This window comes from Chelonia mydas, chromosome 2 (genome assembly GCF_015237465.2).
Source record: "Chelonia mydas isolate rCheMyd1 chromosome 2, rCheMyd1.pri.v2, whole genome shotgun sequence".
NCBI lineage: Eukaryota > Metazoa > Chordata > Testudines > Cheloniidae > Chelonia > Chelonia mydas.
The window spans coordinates 149,654,989-149,670,561 of record NC_057850.1 but is presented as its reverse complement, the minus strand read 5'-3'; the positions used below and the strand labels follow the sequence as shown (position 1 = coordinate 149,670,561).

At 41.1% G+C, this 15,573-nt stretch overlaps 1 protein-coding gene across 10 annotated transcripts in view; it reads right to left on the bottom strand.

The window, feature by feature from the left end:
* TEX10 (testis expressed 10) overlaps nucleotides 1–15,573 on the bottom strand; it is a 122,190-nt gene that overhangs the window by 19,429 nt on the left and 87,188 nt on the right. For 6 of the 10 annotated variants that reach the window (XM_037893422.2, XM_043540332.1, XM_037893425.2 and 3 more), the window contains exon 12: nucleotides 4,573–4,653. In XM_037893422.2, the coding sequence (XP_037749350.2) occupies nucleotides 4,573–4,653 (81 nt within the window). Of the gene's footprint in view, nucleotides 1–3,055; nucleotides 3,336–4,570; nucleotides 4,654–6,656; nucleotides 7,864–15,573 lie in introns of those variants that run through there. The other 4 variants (XM_037893427.2, XM_037893428.2, XR_006288795.1 and 1 more) reach the window with 4 other exon arrangements.

The following is a 15,573-nucleotide window of genomic DNA, read 5'->3' as shown; positions in this document are numbered from 1 at the left end:
TTAACCTCATTAAAGACTGAGGCAAAGTATTTGTTTAGAGATTGAACCATGCCTAACCTCCACTCCATCCTCAGTGTTTAGCCGCTTCTTCTTTCTTTGTTTTCTTCTTATTTATATGGCTATAGAACCTTTTACTGTTGGTTTTAATTCCCTTTGCAAGGTTCAACTCTACATAGCTTTTGGCCTTTTTCATTTTATCCCTACATGTTCTGACCTCAATAAGGTAGCTTTCCTTGCTGATCGTTCCCATCTTCCAAACCTTGTATGCTTTCCGCTTTTTCTTAATCACCTCTCTGAGATGCCTGCCCATCCAGCTTGGACTACAACTCCTGCCAATGAATTTTTCCCCTTTCTTGGGATGCAGGCTTCTGATAGTTTCTGCAACTTTGACTTGAAGTAATTCCAGGCCTCCTCTGCCTTTAGAGCCACAAGTTCTTCAGTCCAATCCACTTCCCTAACAAATTTCCTTAATTTTTTGAAGATAGCCCTTTTGAAATAAAAAACCCTAGTCACAGATCTATTTTTGTTTATCCTTCCATTTAGTTTGAACTGAATTAGCCCATGATCGCTCAAACCAAGGTTGTCCCCTACAACCATTTCTTCTATGAGGTCCTCACTATTCACCAAAACCAAATCTAAAATGGCATCCCCTCTTGTTGGTTCAGCAACTACTTGATGAAGGAATCCATCAGCTATCGCAGCCAGGAAAATCTAAGCCCTATTATTATTACTAGCACTTGTCCTCCATATCTGGGAAGTTAAAGTCTCCCATGATCACACAATTCCCATGAATATTTACTTCATTAAAAACATTAAAGAGGTCTCTATCCATATTCAAATCGGATCCCGGTGGTCTATAGCACACCCCAAGCACTATCCCAGGGGAGGCTCTAGCAGCTTTCTTCCCCAGTGTGATTTTTGCCCAGACAGACTGACTATCTTATCCATTCCATCACTTATTTGTCTCCAGTCTAGTTCATCATTGATATACAATGCTATTCCACCACCTCTGCCTTTATTTCTGTCTTTCCTAAAAAGCATATACCCTTCAATACCCATACTCCAGTCGTGACTACTATTCCACCATGTTTCTGTTATCCCTATAATATCTGGTTTCTCTTCCTGCCCCAGCAGCTCTAGTTCCTCCATTTTGTTACCTAGGCTCCTCGCATTAGTGCACAAACATCTTAATTTTTGCTGTTTGGCTTCGCTCACATTCTTTACCCGATTAGGCACAGACATTCTAGTGCCAGTATCACCTATTAGACTGGTATCTACACTACCCTTCCTCCTTATGTCCATTCTCCCACAGCTGTATCCATTCTTACTTTGTTTTCTTTCCTCTCAATGTTAAAATCCGGCATGGCGATTACCTGGACATCTCCCAACCATCTCCCCCAAATTCCTAGTTTAAAGCTCTCTTAATCAGTTGTGCCAGCCTCCATCCTAGAAGTCTATTTCCCTCCCAACTCAAGTGAAGTCCATCCCGAGAAAACAGTCCTCTGTCCATGAATGCTTCCCAGTTGCCAGACATCCCAAAGCCCTCCTTACAGCACCACTGCCTGAGCCATCTGTTGATCATCATAATCTTGTCACACCTTTGTTGCCCTTCTCTAGGAACAGGCAGAATATCACTGAAGATCACAGGTTTCAGAGTAACAGGCGTGTTAGTCTGTATTCGCAAAAAGAAAAGGAGTACTTGTGGCACCTTAGAGACTAACCAATTTATTTGAGCATAAGCTTTCGTGAGCTACAGCTCACTTCATCGGATGCATACTGTGGAAACTGTCTTCTGCAGTTTCCACAGTATGCATCCGATGAAGTGAGCTGTAGCTCACGAAAGCTTATGCTCAGATAAATTGGTTAGTCTCTAAGGTGCCACAAGTACTCCTTTTCTTTTTACTGAAGATCACCTGAGCCTCGATTTCCTTAAGCGTCTTCCCCAGCCTGGCATAGTCTCCCTTGATATGTTCCAGTGAGAATCTAGCCCTATCATTTGTTCCCACATGAAGGACAATCAGTGGATTCTTTCCCGCTCCCGTTAGGATCCTCTTCAGCCTCAGGTCCACATCCCGTATCTTAGCCCCTGGCAGAGAGCACACCCTTCTGTTCTCTGGATCAGCTGTGGTTACAGGCCTGTCTATTCTTCTCAGTAAGGAGTTCCCAATCACACAGTCCTGCCTTTTCCTGGTGATGGTGCGATTCTCCGGTCTATCCCCTGTTCCCTCTGGCTGCTAGTCCTCTTGATTCCTACTGTCCCTTGCAATCCTCTGCAACCCATCCCATATCCCCCTCAGGCTCATATTTGGTGTTATCTCCATTGACTCGTCCCCTCTTCCTATAGGACTAGCTGCTCTTCTCTTCTTCCTTGCCCTCTCACCTTCAGTATCACCTGCTGTGCCCCTTCTTCCTTTCCCAACTCCACAAACCTGTTCCTGAGCTCTATTTCTGCTTCACTAGCCCGTCTTTTCCTCTGCCTGGTTCTCTTAGTCACAGGATTCCACTGTCCACTTCCCTCACCTAGAAGACTCCCCTCAGAGTTATTTGGTCCTGCTTCCATCTGCAAGTCTGAGCTTTTCCCTTCAGCCTCCTCATGTCTTTGCTCCATCATCCGCTCGAACCCCATTCTAAACTCAACCAGAGTTTCCACCTGCATCTCCAGTCCTCGGATCTTTTCTTCCATCAGCTCTACCAGGCGGCACTTCATGCAGACGAAACTCTTTTCAGGTATCCCCTCCAGGATCACGTACATGCCACAGCTTCCACACCCAGTCATCTTCATTGTGTCTTCCACTGCATGGGTCACTCCCACTGCTGCCTCTGTATCTGTCATTGCCTTCCCACCTAAATCCTGTTAGTCCAGGAAACAAACCAAACCAAACCAAAACACCACCACCCACAGCAAAACAAACCCCCAACGAGCACCAAAACACTGCCAGACCACCACACGCTCCCTTCCCTGTCTGTTCCTTTGCCTGGCTCTCTTAGTCTTCCCTGCAAACTCCCCTTGCAAACTCCCACTCAAACTACCCTGTTTACAGCTCTGTTTGCTGGCTCCTGTGCCGCTGCAGCTGTCTCTGCTGCTGCCTGACTGGCTGGCTACCTTTATGGGACCCCTAGTCAGAGAAAACCTGCCCCCTAATCAGGGCTCAGCTTCTCTCCCAGCACACTGCCCCTACCAGCCTCTGGAGGCATACAAATACAAAGACAAATACCTACAAATACCTTCTCCTTCAACGGAATACCTTCTGTGACTGTGTCTGTTGTGAAGGAACAAAGAGGACTCTCATGCAAACATTCAAGGGTTCTGTCCATCCGTCCAGGGAGAACAAGACCTGAACAAGCATTTGAACCGTAATTTCCATGATGACAGGCTGGTGAACACATTGAGGCTGACCAGCTTCATAGCTTCTTGAGGTGCAGTTTAGCATATTGCACCATGTAAGTGCATGCTCCCATGCGCCATAGAAGCTCGTGGCAGTTTTACATTGTATTGACAGAATAGGCCTTTAAATCTAGACCAGTGACTCTCAACCTATTTACTATTGTGGGACACACGTGTTATGTGGGCCACATCCACATAATACACTACCTGCAAGGCCCTGAGGATGTCACATGGGCCGCAGCTGATCTAGAGTAATACCCTGCTTTGTTTGGAAACTCAACCCTGGCAGGAAATCCTTGGCCTTTGTAGAGTCCAGGACCACCCCAATAAATTCTATTCTCTATACAGCAGTCAGCATAGATTTCTCCATATTGATTAGGACCCCAGCACATCTAAGTTGGACTCTATGGTGGCCACGCTGGATGGTACCCGAGTCCTGGACTGGCCTCTTACTAGCCAGTAGTCTAGGTAAGGGAATATGTGGACTCCTGACTTTTCCAGAACACCACTGCCACATGCTTCATTAACACATGAGGATCTGCTCACAGGGCAAAGGGCAGTATTGTGAATTAGTAGTGGGAGTTGTTGACCACAAATCTGAGGAATTTTTGGTTAGATCAGGAAGTTAGATCTCTAGTTCTTTTGTGCTATCTTAAGTAAAGTGTAATTGTGTTTAGAATTATCTGAGATGTGTGTGTGTGTGTGTGTGTGTGTGTGTGTGTGTTTGCTTCACCTATCTTATACCTTGGGGAGTTTAAACTGTAAACACAGACCACACACAAGGTGGAACTCCAGGAAAGGGAGTGGTCCCGGGAAGCCTGAGGGGTCAGCAATGGTCCCGGAGACCTAGGGCAGCTGGGACACAGGGCCCATTTCCATGAAGGGGTGAAAGACAGCCTGGGCCTAGGAAATGCACCCGTGGCCAAAAGACAGTGCTGCAACCTACTGAGATTAAGAGACCCTTAAGAGCACCAGGGTCTAGTGTATTAGGTCCCAACACAAGATCCTGATGAATATTCAGCAGAGGATGTTTTACCAGGGCCATTTGTGATCCTGGTGATTTTGGAGTTCTGCTGCTATACTGGAGAGCTGGGTACAGAGTTAATCAGAATATCACAAAGCTGTTTCAAAGTGCATTCTATATTTTGGACATAACTTTTAGAATATACAACAAAAATGTTATTTACCAGGTATTTACAGATACCGTTCTGGAGGATGTCAAAACACTGACTTCGTGAAGGTATAGTGGACAAGCTGCGACATACCACCTGTTTAAATGAAAGAAAACAAACAGTTATATTTATGAATTTAACACATGTGACAGGCAAATATGGTATTTATTGTACATACATCTGTGTGTACACATATGAATACATGGGCATATGTGGACACACAACAGCTATCCCTCTTGAAGTGCTGATCCTTTTTAAAAATTGTAAAAGTAACCTTTAGTGTTACAAAAGAAACTGCCTGGGTCAGAAATCACCAAGTACAAATAAAACAGCAGAAAAAGACTTTTGGGAATGCAAGAAATACGTTATTAATGGACAGCTGACTGGAATGGGAGTCAGGAGACCTGGATTCTAATTCTCACCTCTGCCAACCATCTGTTGTATGACTTCGGGCAAGTCACTTTACCTCTCTGTGCTTGTCTCCCATCCCATACTTTGTCTGTCTTGTCTATTTAGATTGTAAACTCTTTGGAGGGACCACTGTTATACTAATTTAGATTAAACAAATGGGCGAAAGGTGTTAACATAACCCAGTCACTGTCCATCATTAATCAGTGTCAAACAAGGTTCGCGTTTTGATATGCAGAGAGCTCAGCCTGCTTAGTACCATGGCAAACACATTATTAAAAATCCTTTCAACCTTTTACTAAAGATTTAAAAAAGAAGAAAAACAGTTAAAGCTTTTGAAATGTGAAGTACTGAATAAGGCTTTCATTTTAACATCCCTTATTCTCTTTCCCTTTAGCTGGAGAGTTTTTAGAAGGAAAACCCCCCTTGTTTGACAGGCAGTATCGAAGATTGTAATAATTGTCTTTCTGGGGAAAAGAAGTTAGCCGAGATGGGCTGGAGCCATTGCTACTGCTGCTGAAGTCCAATCCTGGTTCATCCCAGGTGGTGTCTGGGATTCAGCTGAAGCCGTAGAGGTGGCAATATCATTTAGGTCCCTCATTCTGGTCCAGTCTTGTCAGGACATCTCTCAGGATCAGGATGAAGGCCTGGGGTCCCAGGACATGACGAGGGTGGCTGTCATGATGGTGAAGCTTGCTCCAGTAGCCAATTTTTCTCCCAATTTCTCTTTAATGACCCATAAAGGGAATGGTGGATGAAATAGCCCATCCCCTCATTATTTTGTCCAGCAATACAGCCTAGTTTCCAACACACCAATTTTGATTCACGGATTTCTGGTTCCACACTTTTCTTTTTACCAAGCAACCACGAACTTAAAACAGTCCTTGAGTTGTATCAGCAGACCTTTCTGTTTGGACTAATTCAGTCTATCTCCACTTCACATCTTCTCCCACAAACATTTGTTTTTATAGGTTATTGTGCCATCTTATCTTTCACATACTTTTTACAGTTGAGCTCACAATAAGGGTGAATATGTAGGCCCCACTTATCATAACACCACCCCTTTTTACAGTGCCTAGCACAATGGGGTCCAAATCTCAATTGGGATTTTAGGCGGCCCTGTAATATAAATAACAAACTACTTTTTGCTAACTATAACATGCTACATTAATGGGGAAGTGAAATGACTTCTCCATCTGTCCTTTAAAAAACCGGATATCAGATAGCAAGATCAAAACCTCAAGCAAGGTATGACTAGCTGTCCCCAAATTGTACAAATATCAACTAATAAAGCAGGGGAGATTCTTCTGGTCACACCCCCTTCTCCAACTTGCTGCCAAATGATTCATTCCAAAACTGTGCAAAATCTCTTCGAATAGAATTAGTAATAATAATGTCCATGCCAACCACTAAATTATGTACAACAGGATAACTAACCCATAATCTGTAGATATAAAAGTTAAATTATCCCTTTGCTAAGAGGGAGGGTAGAATTGTGGAAGACACTGGTAGCAGAAAGGAAGTTATTGGGTAAAAAAATTCTCATTCTGCAGCCCCATGTCTCCTGTGATTTTGATATGTACAGGAAGTAGCAAGCAACAAACAGAAGAAGAAAGGGATAAAGAAATAGAATGAGATGAGGAAAGTCTCCCCCCACATAAAAATTATAATAATATAATAATAAAAACTACCAAAATGGCAAGCTATTTCTGGATCACTGTGTGCAGCACCTTCCTGCTGAAGGATTCCTCTGAAGAGGACAGAAAGTCCAACTCATAGTGTCTAATGAAGGAACTAAGAGAGGACCATGTTGCTGCTCTGCAGATCCCTGCAGAGGACATGCAGGCTCTTTCCGCCTATGACGTTGTCAAAGACCCAGTGCGGTGTACTTTGATTCCATGCCTCTACAATGCATAATATGATTAATCTGGCTAAAGACAGTTTGGATATCCAGAGCCATTGACTCTTTGGGGTAAGGATATGAACATGATGCCCAATCTTCTTGTTGATGTGGTAGGCTGGATGGCAATCTTTAGTACTCTATGAACATTCAGATTATGTCACATCATTTCTGTAGGATGCCACGTCTCTGCATAGAACAACGGGAGGATGATCTCCTGCGAGGCATGGAAAGTTGAGTTCTTCTTTAGCAAGAAAGCTTCTGAAGTCCTTAACACTATCTTGCCATCATGGAACACAGAACAAGGTTCCTGCATGGATAAAACTGCCACTCCAACACTCATCCAGCAGATGTGCTAGCAATCAAGAAACAGATTTTTATGGGTAGGTAGAATGGTGTGACCAACGTAAATGGTTCAGGTGGATTGTTAGGGGTTTTAGCACCAGAACTAGATCCATTTCAGAAAGACTGGTCTGACCACAAGTCTAGCCAGTTTGACTGCTCTGGGAAATCTCAATATTTGAAGATTCTCTGCCAAGGAACCCAAGGACCCTGCGTATAAAGTGCAACTTATGACCAACCCCTAGTGTGCTACAGGTCTGGGCTAGAGTCCTTTGACCACACCGTCCTGAAGAAAGTCCAGAATATCTGGAATTCCAAGGTCCTTGGGGATCGTTTCCTTGACACTACAAGCTAAACCTTGTCCAGAAGATAGAGTAGGCTTTTACTCTCCTTCAGACAGACTTCAAAACTAGAATCCCAATCACTCATGAAGATAGTCAGACCACGATTAGTGCTTCCCTCTCAATAGCCGTGTGGTCAGTTGTATACAGTCTGGGTCTAGATGGAGGATATGATCTTGGTGAATATGTCTGGCCTCACATATAGATTCAATGGAGGTTCTAATGCCAAGTCTACCACAGGCCAATGGTCAAGGGTTTCTTTGGCCAGTGTGGAGATCTTTGCTTTCTCTCTCCTTATCTTCTGGATCACCTTTCCTAGAAATGGAAGAGGAGAGAATAAGAACATAAGAACGGCTATACTGGGTCAGACCAATGGTCCATCCAGACCAGTATCCTATCCTCAAACAGCGGCCAATGCCAGGTGCTTCAGAGGGAATGAACAGAACAGGTAATCATCAAGTAATATATCCCGTCACCCATTCCCAGCTTCTGGCAAACAAGGTAAGGGACACTTCAGAGTATGGTTTTGCATCCCTGCTCACCTGGGCTAATAGCCATTGATGGACCTATTCTCCATGAACGTATCTAGTTCTTTTTTGAACCCTATTATAGTCTTGGCTTTCACAACATCCTCTGGCAAAGTTCCACAGGTTGACTGTGCGTTGTGTGAAGATATACTTCTTTTTGTTTGTTTTAAATCTGCTGCCTATTAATTTCATTTGGTGACCCCTAATTCTTGTGTTATGAAAAGGAATAAACACTTCCTTATTTACTTTCTCCACAGCAATCATGATTTTATAGACCTCAATTATATCCTCCCTTAGTCGTCTCTTTTCCAAGCTGAAAAGTCACAGTTTTACTAATCTCTCCTCAGATAGAAGCTGTTCCATACCCCTAATCATTTTGGTTGCCCTTTTCTGTACCTTCGCCCCATCTCAAAAAAGATATATTAGAATTGGAAACCAGATCTGCACACAGTATTAAGATGTAGGCACACTATGGATTTATATAGAGGCAATACGATATTTTCTGTCTTATTATCTATCCCTTTCCTAATGATTCCCAACATTCTGTTCACTTTTTTGACTGCCGCTGCACACCGAGTGGATATTTTCAGAGAGCTATCCACAATGACTCCAAGATTTCTTTCTTGAGTGGTAACAGCTAATTTAGACCCCATCGTTTTATATGTATAGTTGGGATTATGTTTTCCAATGTGCATTACTTTGCATTTATCAACACTGAATTTCATCTACCATTTTGTTACCCAGTTTTGTGAGATCCCTTTGTAACTCTTCACAGTCTGCTTTGGACTTAACTATCTTGAGTAGGTTTGTGTCATCTGCAAATTTTACCACCTCACTGTTTTACCCCCCTTTTCCAGCTCATTTATGAATATGTTGAATATGACTGGTCCCAGTATAGACCCCTGGGGAACATCACTATTTACCCTCTCCATTCTGAATACTGAACATTTATTCCTACCCTTTGTTTCCTACCTTTTAACCAGTTACTGATCCATGTGAGGAATCTCCTTCTTATCCCATGACAGCTTACTTTGTGTAAGAGCCTTTGGTGAGGGATCTTGTCAAAGGTTTTTTGAAAATATATGTACACTATATCCACTGAATCCCCCGTCACATGCTTGTTGACTCCCTCAAAAAATTCTAGTAGATTGCTGAGGCACGATTTCCCTTTTCAAAAACCAGGTTGACTCTTCTCCAATAAATTGTGTTCATCTATGTGTCCGATAATTCTGTTCTTTACTATAGTTTCAATCAATTTGCCTGGTACTGAAGTTAGGCTTGCCAGTCTGTAATTGCCAGGATTGCCTTTGGAGCAACACATTAACTATCCTCCAGTCAACTGGCACAGAAGCTGATTTAAAGGATAGGTTACATACCACAGTTAGTAGTTCTGCAATTTCACATTTGGGTGAATATCATCTGGTCCTGGTGACTTATTACTGTTTAGTTTATCAATTTGTTCCAAAACCTCCTCTAATGACACCTCAATCTGGGACAGTTCCTCAGATTTGTCACCTAAAAAGAATGGCTCAGGTTTGGGAATCTCCCTTACATCCTCAGCCATGAAGACAGATGCAAAAAATTCATTTAGTTTCTCCACAATGGCTTTATCTTCTTTAAGTGCTCCTTTAGCATCTCGATTGTCCAGTGGCCCCACTGGTTATTTAGCAGGCTTCCTACTTCTGATGTACTCAATTTTTTTTGCTGTTACTTATTGAGTCTTTGGCTAGCCATCCTTCAAATTCTTTTTTGGCTTTCCTAATTATATTTTTACACTTCATTTGCCAGAGGGGGAGACATGGCTAGCAGAGACTGCACTACAGCTTTGAACTGCCCCCAGAAACTGCAGAAAAGAGGGGAATAGCCCATATGTACCAGAATTGTGGGAGATACTGGGCTGCAGAAATTATCTCAACTTATTGCTAAGCAACTCTGATCCCATCAGATCTTGCAAGTTGAACAGTATCAGAGTAGGTAAGGTCAGTACTTGGATGAAAGAAATTCAAGGAACACGTAAGTGTTTCAGCAAGCAGTGCTGATACAATAGGAAACATTTTTCCCACGGTATCAAAAATAAACCAACGCCCTATTATGCTGCTGGGGCTGCATACTACTCGAAGCATTGTCTTTTGGAGAACACAATGCTGAGGTCTATCACTTCTGATTAGGTATAATTCCATGGCATTTTCAAAACTATACAAGCTGTTAATCATGGTATCCTGGCCAAATTTTCACGTGATTTTTCCAGATATTTCAACCTAAGTTGTCCCCACAGCATCAAATAGATATTGTATTCGTCTTCATTTCCAATCCTGTAATGTGGTTGTGTACTATTAAACTATTATTACACTTAATCCCAGATATGGTTGCATTTCAGTGGTAGGTAAAGTGGTTGTAATGTATGCAGTTTGTATGTCAATGAAAAATTGGTGAAGTGCTTTGGGATCTTTCAAGATGAAAGGTACATTATAAATTCATATACTAGCCCAGGAGAGAGACTGGAGTATAACCAATTGAACCTACTTATTATCTTGTAACAGAAACAAAGTCCTATCTAGAACACAAACCGATATTTCAAAACACTACAAGAACCTACGGTCAATAGAGGGCAGCACTTCAGACAGAAAAGACTGTAAGCAGTAAGATACCACTATCATTTAAATGATACTATTGAGGTTCTTCCTGACCTCCCCACTAAGTACCCCCATACATCATGACCCTCAATTTCTTGTTTCCTTGTTACTACATGCAGAGGTATCAAGACGACCCCAAAATCAGAGCTCAGATTAACCAAATAAAACATACATACATGATGGACCTATTAATTAAAAACATTAATCTCACTGAATCAAAGACACCTAGTTACTTCTTGCCCCAAAAACTACTTTGTGGAACCTGCTATAGTTATAGTGAGTTCAGAGCAGGCTCACACAATTACCATTCTGCCATCACTATCCACTGAAAAGCCAACAGGCGTAAGAGAGATTTGACCTGCTCCTTATGTTGGCCCATAAAAGTTCTCAACCTGATCCTCAAGATCTTCCTTCCTAAGGTGTTTGTTTTAGCCAAACAAAAATGAACAAGATCCATAATGGGCCCATGTCTCTAAGGTCTGTGACCCAGTGTCTGTTCATAGTTTTAAATAGCCACCCCCTATGTCAAACAAAAACATAAATAATCCAAAATACCGAAAACCAAATTCCAAGCTTTCTCTGTTAAAGTTCTTACTTGGAAGCACCCTGGCTGATCACTCAGCTTCCTCTCCAGCTACACCCATGCAAGGTCAACAGCTAAGCTTGGAAGGATGAGATTTTTATTGGTAAATGTCAGTAAATGTCGATTTCACCACACACACACTCCCCAATGAAAAATATTTATATCAATAAAAACTGAAAATTACAGATAGGCAAAGAAAGAAAAATTACTGCTTGAGCACTCATGTTTCATTTCAAGATATTTACCTTGTATATTTTGACATGTGATTTTCACAATTGTGTTTTAATGGTTATAAAGCTTTAACTTTTTGAATTTCATCATCTACTGTCATTAAATAATTGTCTGACCTCCCCTATTGTCTGCTCTTATACATTCCCCCATTTTTTAAAAATAGAAAAAATGCTTAAAAATAAACAATGATATTACTAAAAAATTTGAAGTTGAATTCTGCCAAGCCTATCAACATATTATTAAGGACCTAACTGGTAAGCTAACAAGGCCCACTGCCAAACAAACCCCACTTCTTAAACCCAGCAGATCCTGGGTGAACCACTTGGTGAAAATAAAGATCTGAGCTTCTCTTCTGGCACCAGCTTAGAGACAGGGTGTTGTCAGTCCAGAAAGGTATTTTCATTGAACCCCAAATTGACAGAATACCTCCCACCACAAATTTAGTTCTTCCCAGCCAACGATGGAAGAACCCAGAGCTGCAAGTTAACAGCAACATAGTGCTGAATAGTAGGGTGTTTAATTACCAGTGCTATGTTGTTCTCTAGAAGTTATTTTTTCCAATTCTCTTTGAATCCTCCTTACCTTCAACCAAAACAAACATTCTGTGTGTCCAATTCTATTTTCATATTTCTAAAGCAATAATGGAAATAATTTTCATTAATATAAATTAAATCTTGTTTGAAATGTCTGTCCAATAATAAATGTCTGTTATAAAAGTGAAACTCAAATTTGGTTAGACATGGAAATGAACAGCAAAGAAAACTTAATTATCACTTCAAAATTAGTATATTTTCTTACAATTTATTTTCCTTAGGCAAGGGTTTGCATAGTGTTTAATTTCCATGCTAGAATGTCACAGCAGAATCATTATTTTACATTTAATTAGCATTTATCACATTTTTAGCACACTCATAACAAATTGCCCTTGGACCAAAGCCAGAGCAATTTTGTTTCAGAATATTATAGAAGTGAATGGACACAGAAAAAAGTCTGTACATTTTAAACTGGTATCAAAATTAAGCTTCAAGAAAAGCATTTTGTTGTGAGTTAACTTTTTATTTTGATCAAATGGCCACTTGAATAAATTAAGCCAAAGCTATACAGAAGGATGATTTTACATATTGGAAATAACCATAAGCACAATGGAGGATACACAAAGCATTCAATGGCATATTTTCAAACCAATGCTCATCATTCTAGCAGCTTGACTACCTCTTATGTTAACCAAAGCCACATCATTAAAATATCACATTCTGAAAACTCACTATTGCTGCTGCAGGCTGGTGAATCCCTCCATCCCCCATTGTGGACTGTCTTCCACTTCTAGTCTGCTACTACCAGAGAGCAAGGAAGCCAAATAATAGGAAGTGAAAAAAAAGAAGAGCAGGAAAGGTAGCCCCAAGAACAGTCCCTGCAGGCTGGAGGTCAGAACCACAGGAGAAACCTCTCCAGTAGAAGACAGAGAGAGGTAGCGGGCTGGACCCCAGAACTGAGGGCAGAAATTCAGGATGATCCCGACAATATCGAGACTGTTAGCTAGTGAATACTGATATTCTGTATTCCAGAATGCTGGCCATGTACAATTCGATTATCCCTCCTTTGCCCTTCAGACCTTGAACGAAGGGGCAAATTGTATGCCCATCTGCTCTGGCTGATTAAGTGCACTTTTCTACCGCCAAGCAGTTGCATGCATTACTTCGCAGCCTGAATTCCCCCTACTCCAATGTGAAAAACCTGTCATAACTGCAGTCCGAACCAGGGAGACTGCTGGCAGATCTTATCATCCTGTATACAGTACTTCATGTGTGAGAAGCTGAACCTCCAAAGACAAAGATAGGGTAAGAGAGAGAGAGAACTCAGACTGAAATGAGCTCAGTCTCATTCTGAGCCCTTCTGGCTAGAAGGGACACAATGAAAAGATGATCTGGGAGGAGAGTTTTATCTTTTTGTAGTTATTTATTTATTTAGCAGCTAAAAAATTACTAAGTACTGGCCATAACACAACAGGTTCCTGACTCAAAAAGCATACAATCTAAGGGTTCTGTCCCGCAAACACTTATGCCTGTGACCAATTTTATTCTTGTGAGTTAGTCCCACTGACTTCAAAATGATTACCTATATAAGTAAAGTTACTCAAATTCAACTTGGTAGGATCAGGCTCTAAACACGCAATACACACACAGAGGGGAGGAGATAAAGGGATGGAGAAGCACACTTTTTTTTTTTTTTTAAAGTTTTACATTATTCACATTTTATTATTTTTATTCAATATACCATGTATTTTTGTTCAGCATTTCCCCAGTTTTTAACCACGGATATAAGTGAAAGACTTAAAATTAGGAAAGGGTTCGTAATACAAATTACTATTTTATTCATTTCCTATTATTTTAAACCCTCCCGTCTTCTTCTTATCCCTTCCTTTCTTTCAGTCCATTCGCAGGCCCTACAACTCAAACATTTCCTCCCCCATTTACAAGTGACCCATCAGACCTTTGACATGAAACCCACTTGAACTGTGGCAGCTCATCATTATTCCAGTTCCCTTTAGCTCTTCAGAACATCCAACATCCCTCACCTTTTCTTTTACTCCACTTCCACCCCTCAAAGGAAATTATGTACCAGTAACTCCTTTCTGGAAGTCAGCATATTATTTCAATCTTAATTATATCGCAGAGTTTTTCTCTTCAGAGAAATAAAGATATGCACATCTTTCTCCCACCCTGACACACATATGTGAGCATGCAGAGACTACACAAATATGAAGAAAAAGCAGTGGACCAAATTCTTCACTGTCCACTAAATGGAGTCACACCAGAAGAGAATTTAGCTCAATGTATTCTTTATACAAATAAAAACTAAAGTTGAATGTGGGATAGAATAAGGGAAGGAGAGAAATTATTTTATTATAAAACAGAATAAGAAACACAAAGACTTCAGGAACTAAACCAATAATTATTTTCATTTTATGGTAACATCCTTTTCAAATATTGGTAACTAAATGGGACAGGCTATAGTGCTCTTAATTCCCAAGATACTATGTGGGGTGACTGTGTTGCAAGCAGAACTCTATCCAGTGTCACGTTTCTGCAGAGTGAAGAAAATGAGAAATTTTCAGGTGATGGGGCAGGCAATGAAGCTTGCCTTCTAAAGCTAAGCCAGCATCCCCCGGAGCACCATACCTTACCAGACAATGTACTCTCCTGTCAGGTGCTGCTTCCTCTCTCTGAAGTAAACAGATTTGACAGGGCAATATTAACAGTGGTCTGAGTTGTTGGAGAAGCTGCTTACAACAAGAGATCTTTATTGTTATGGCTTGGCTAAGCTCACAGAGCATGATATGAAAAACATTCCGGATTCAATTCCTCCAGAAAAAGCGTCCACAGAGCAGAGTTTAAAAAACCAACAAAAACAAACCAACAAAAAACCCCACACCTAGACAGAAAGAGGGCACAGGATAAATGCAGTCTGCAGGAGCAGATTATTCAGAATGGGAATAAGAAGGAAAAATGGTGGGGCTGAAATTACAGTCCAATATATTAGAAAAGAAGAACAGCAATGTGATTTAGTTACAAATTACTGAAAAAAATACATGCACAGTGTGACACACATTTACACACTACATTGTAATGTACATCTAAGGATTTAGAGTAATTCTAAAACATTGTTAAGGTTCAACTTATACTAAAAATTAGAACTAAATAACCAACCATGGGTTAGGGGACAAATGTAGAAAGGTTTCCTGGCCTAACTGTATGACACATAAGGCCTATTTAGAACATCTTTATTTTTTTTAGCGATGAATTATTTTTTCTAAGCTACTTATACCCAGAAAGCATGGCTAAACTTACTCTCTCTCTTGTGGCTGATGTGCCACCTGGAGGAAGGTGAAATCACACCCCAAATGACAGCACTGTTCTAGTTCTTTTTTCAGAGCTCTATTAACAAAATTCAAAACCAAAACAACCCAAAACAGTCTCAGTGTCTCATGTTAGCCTTTTACTCACGGGGTTAATCGTCATTAAAGCTCTTCTTTCCTGGGCTCCCCAGCCCT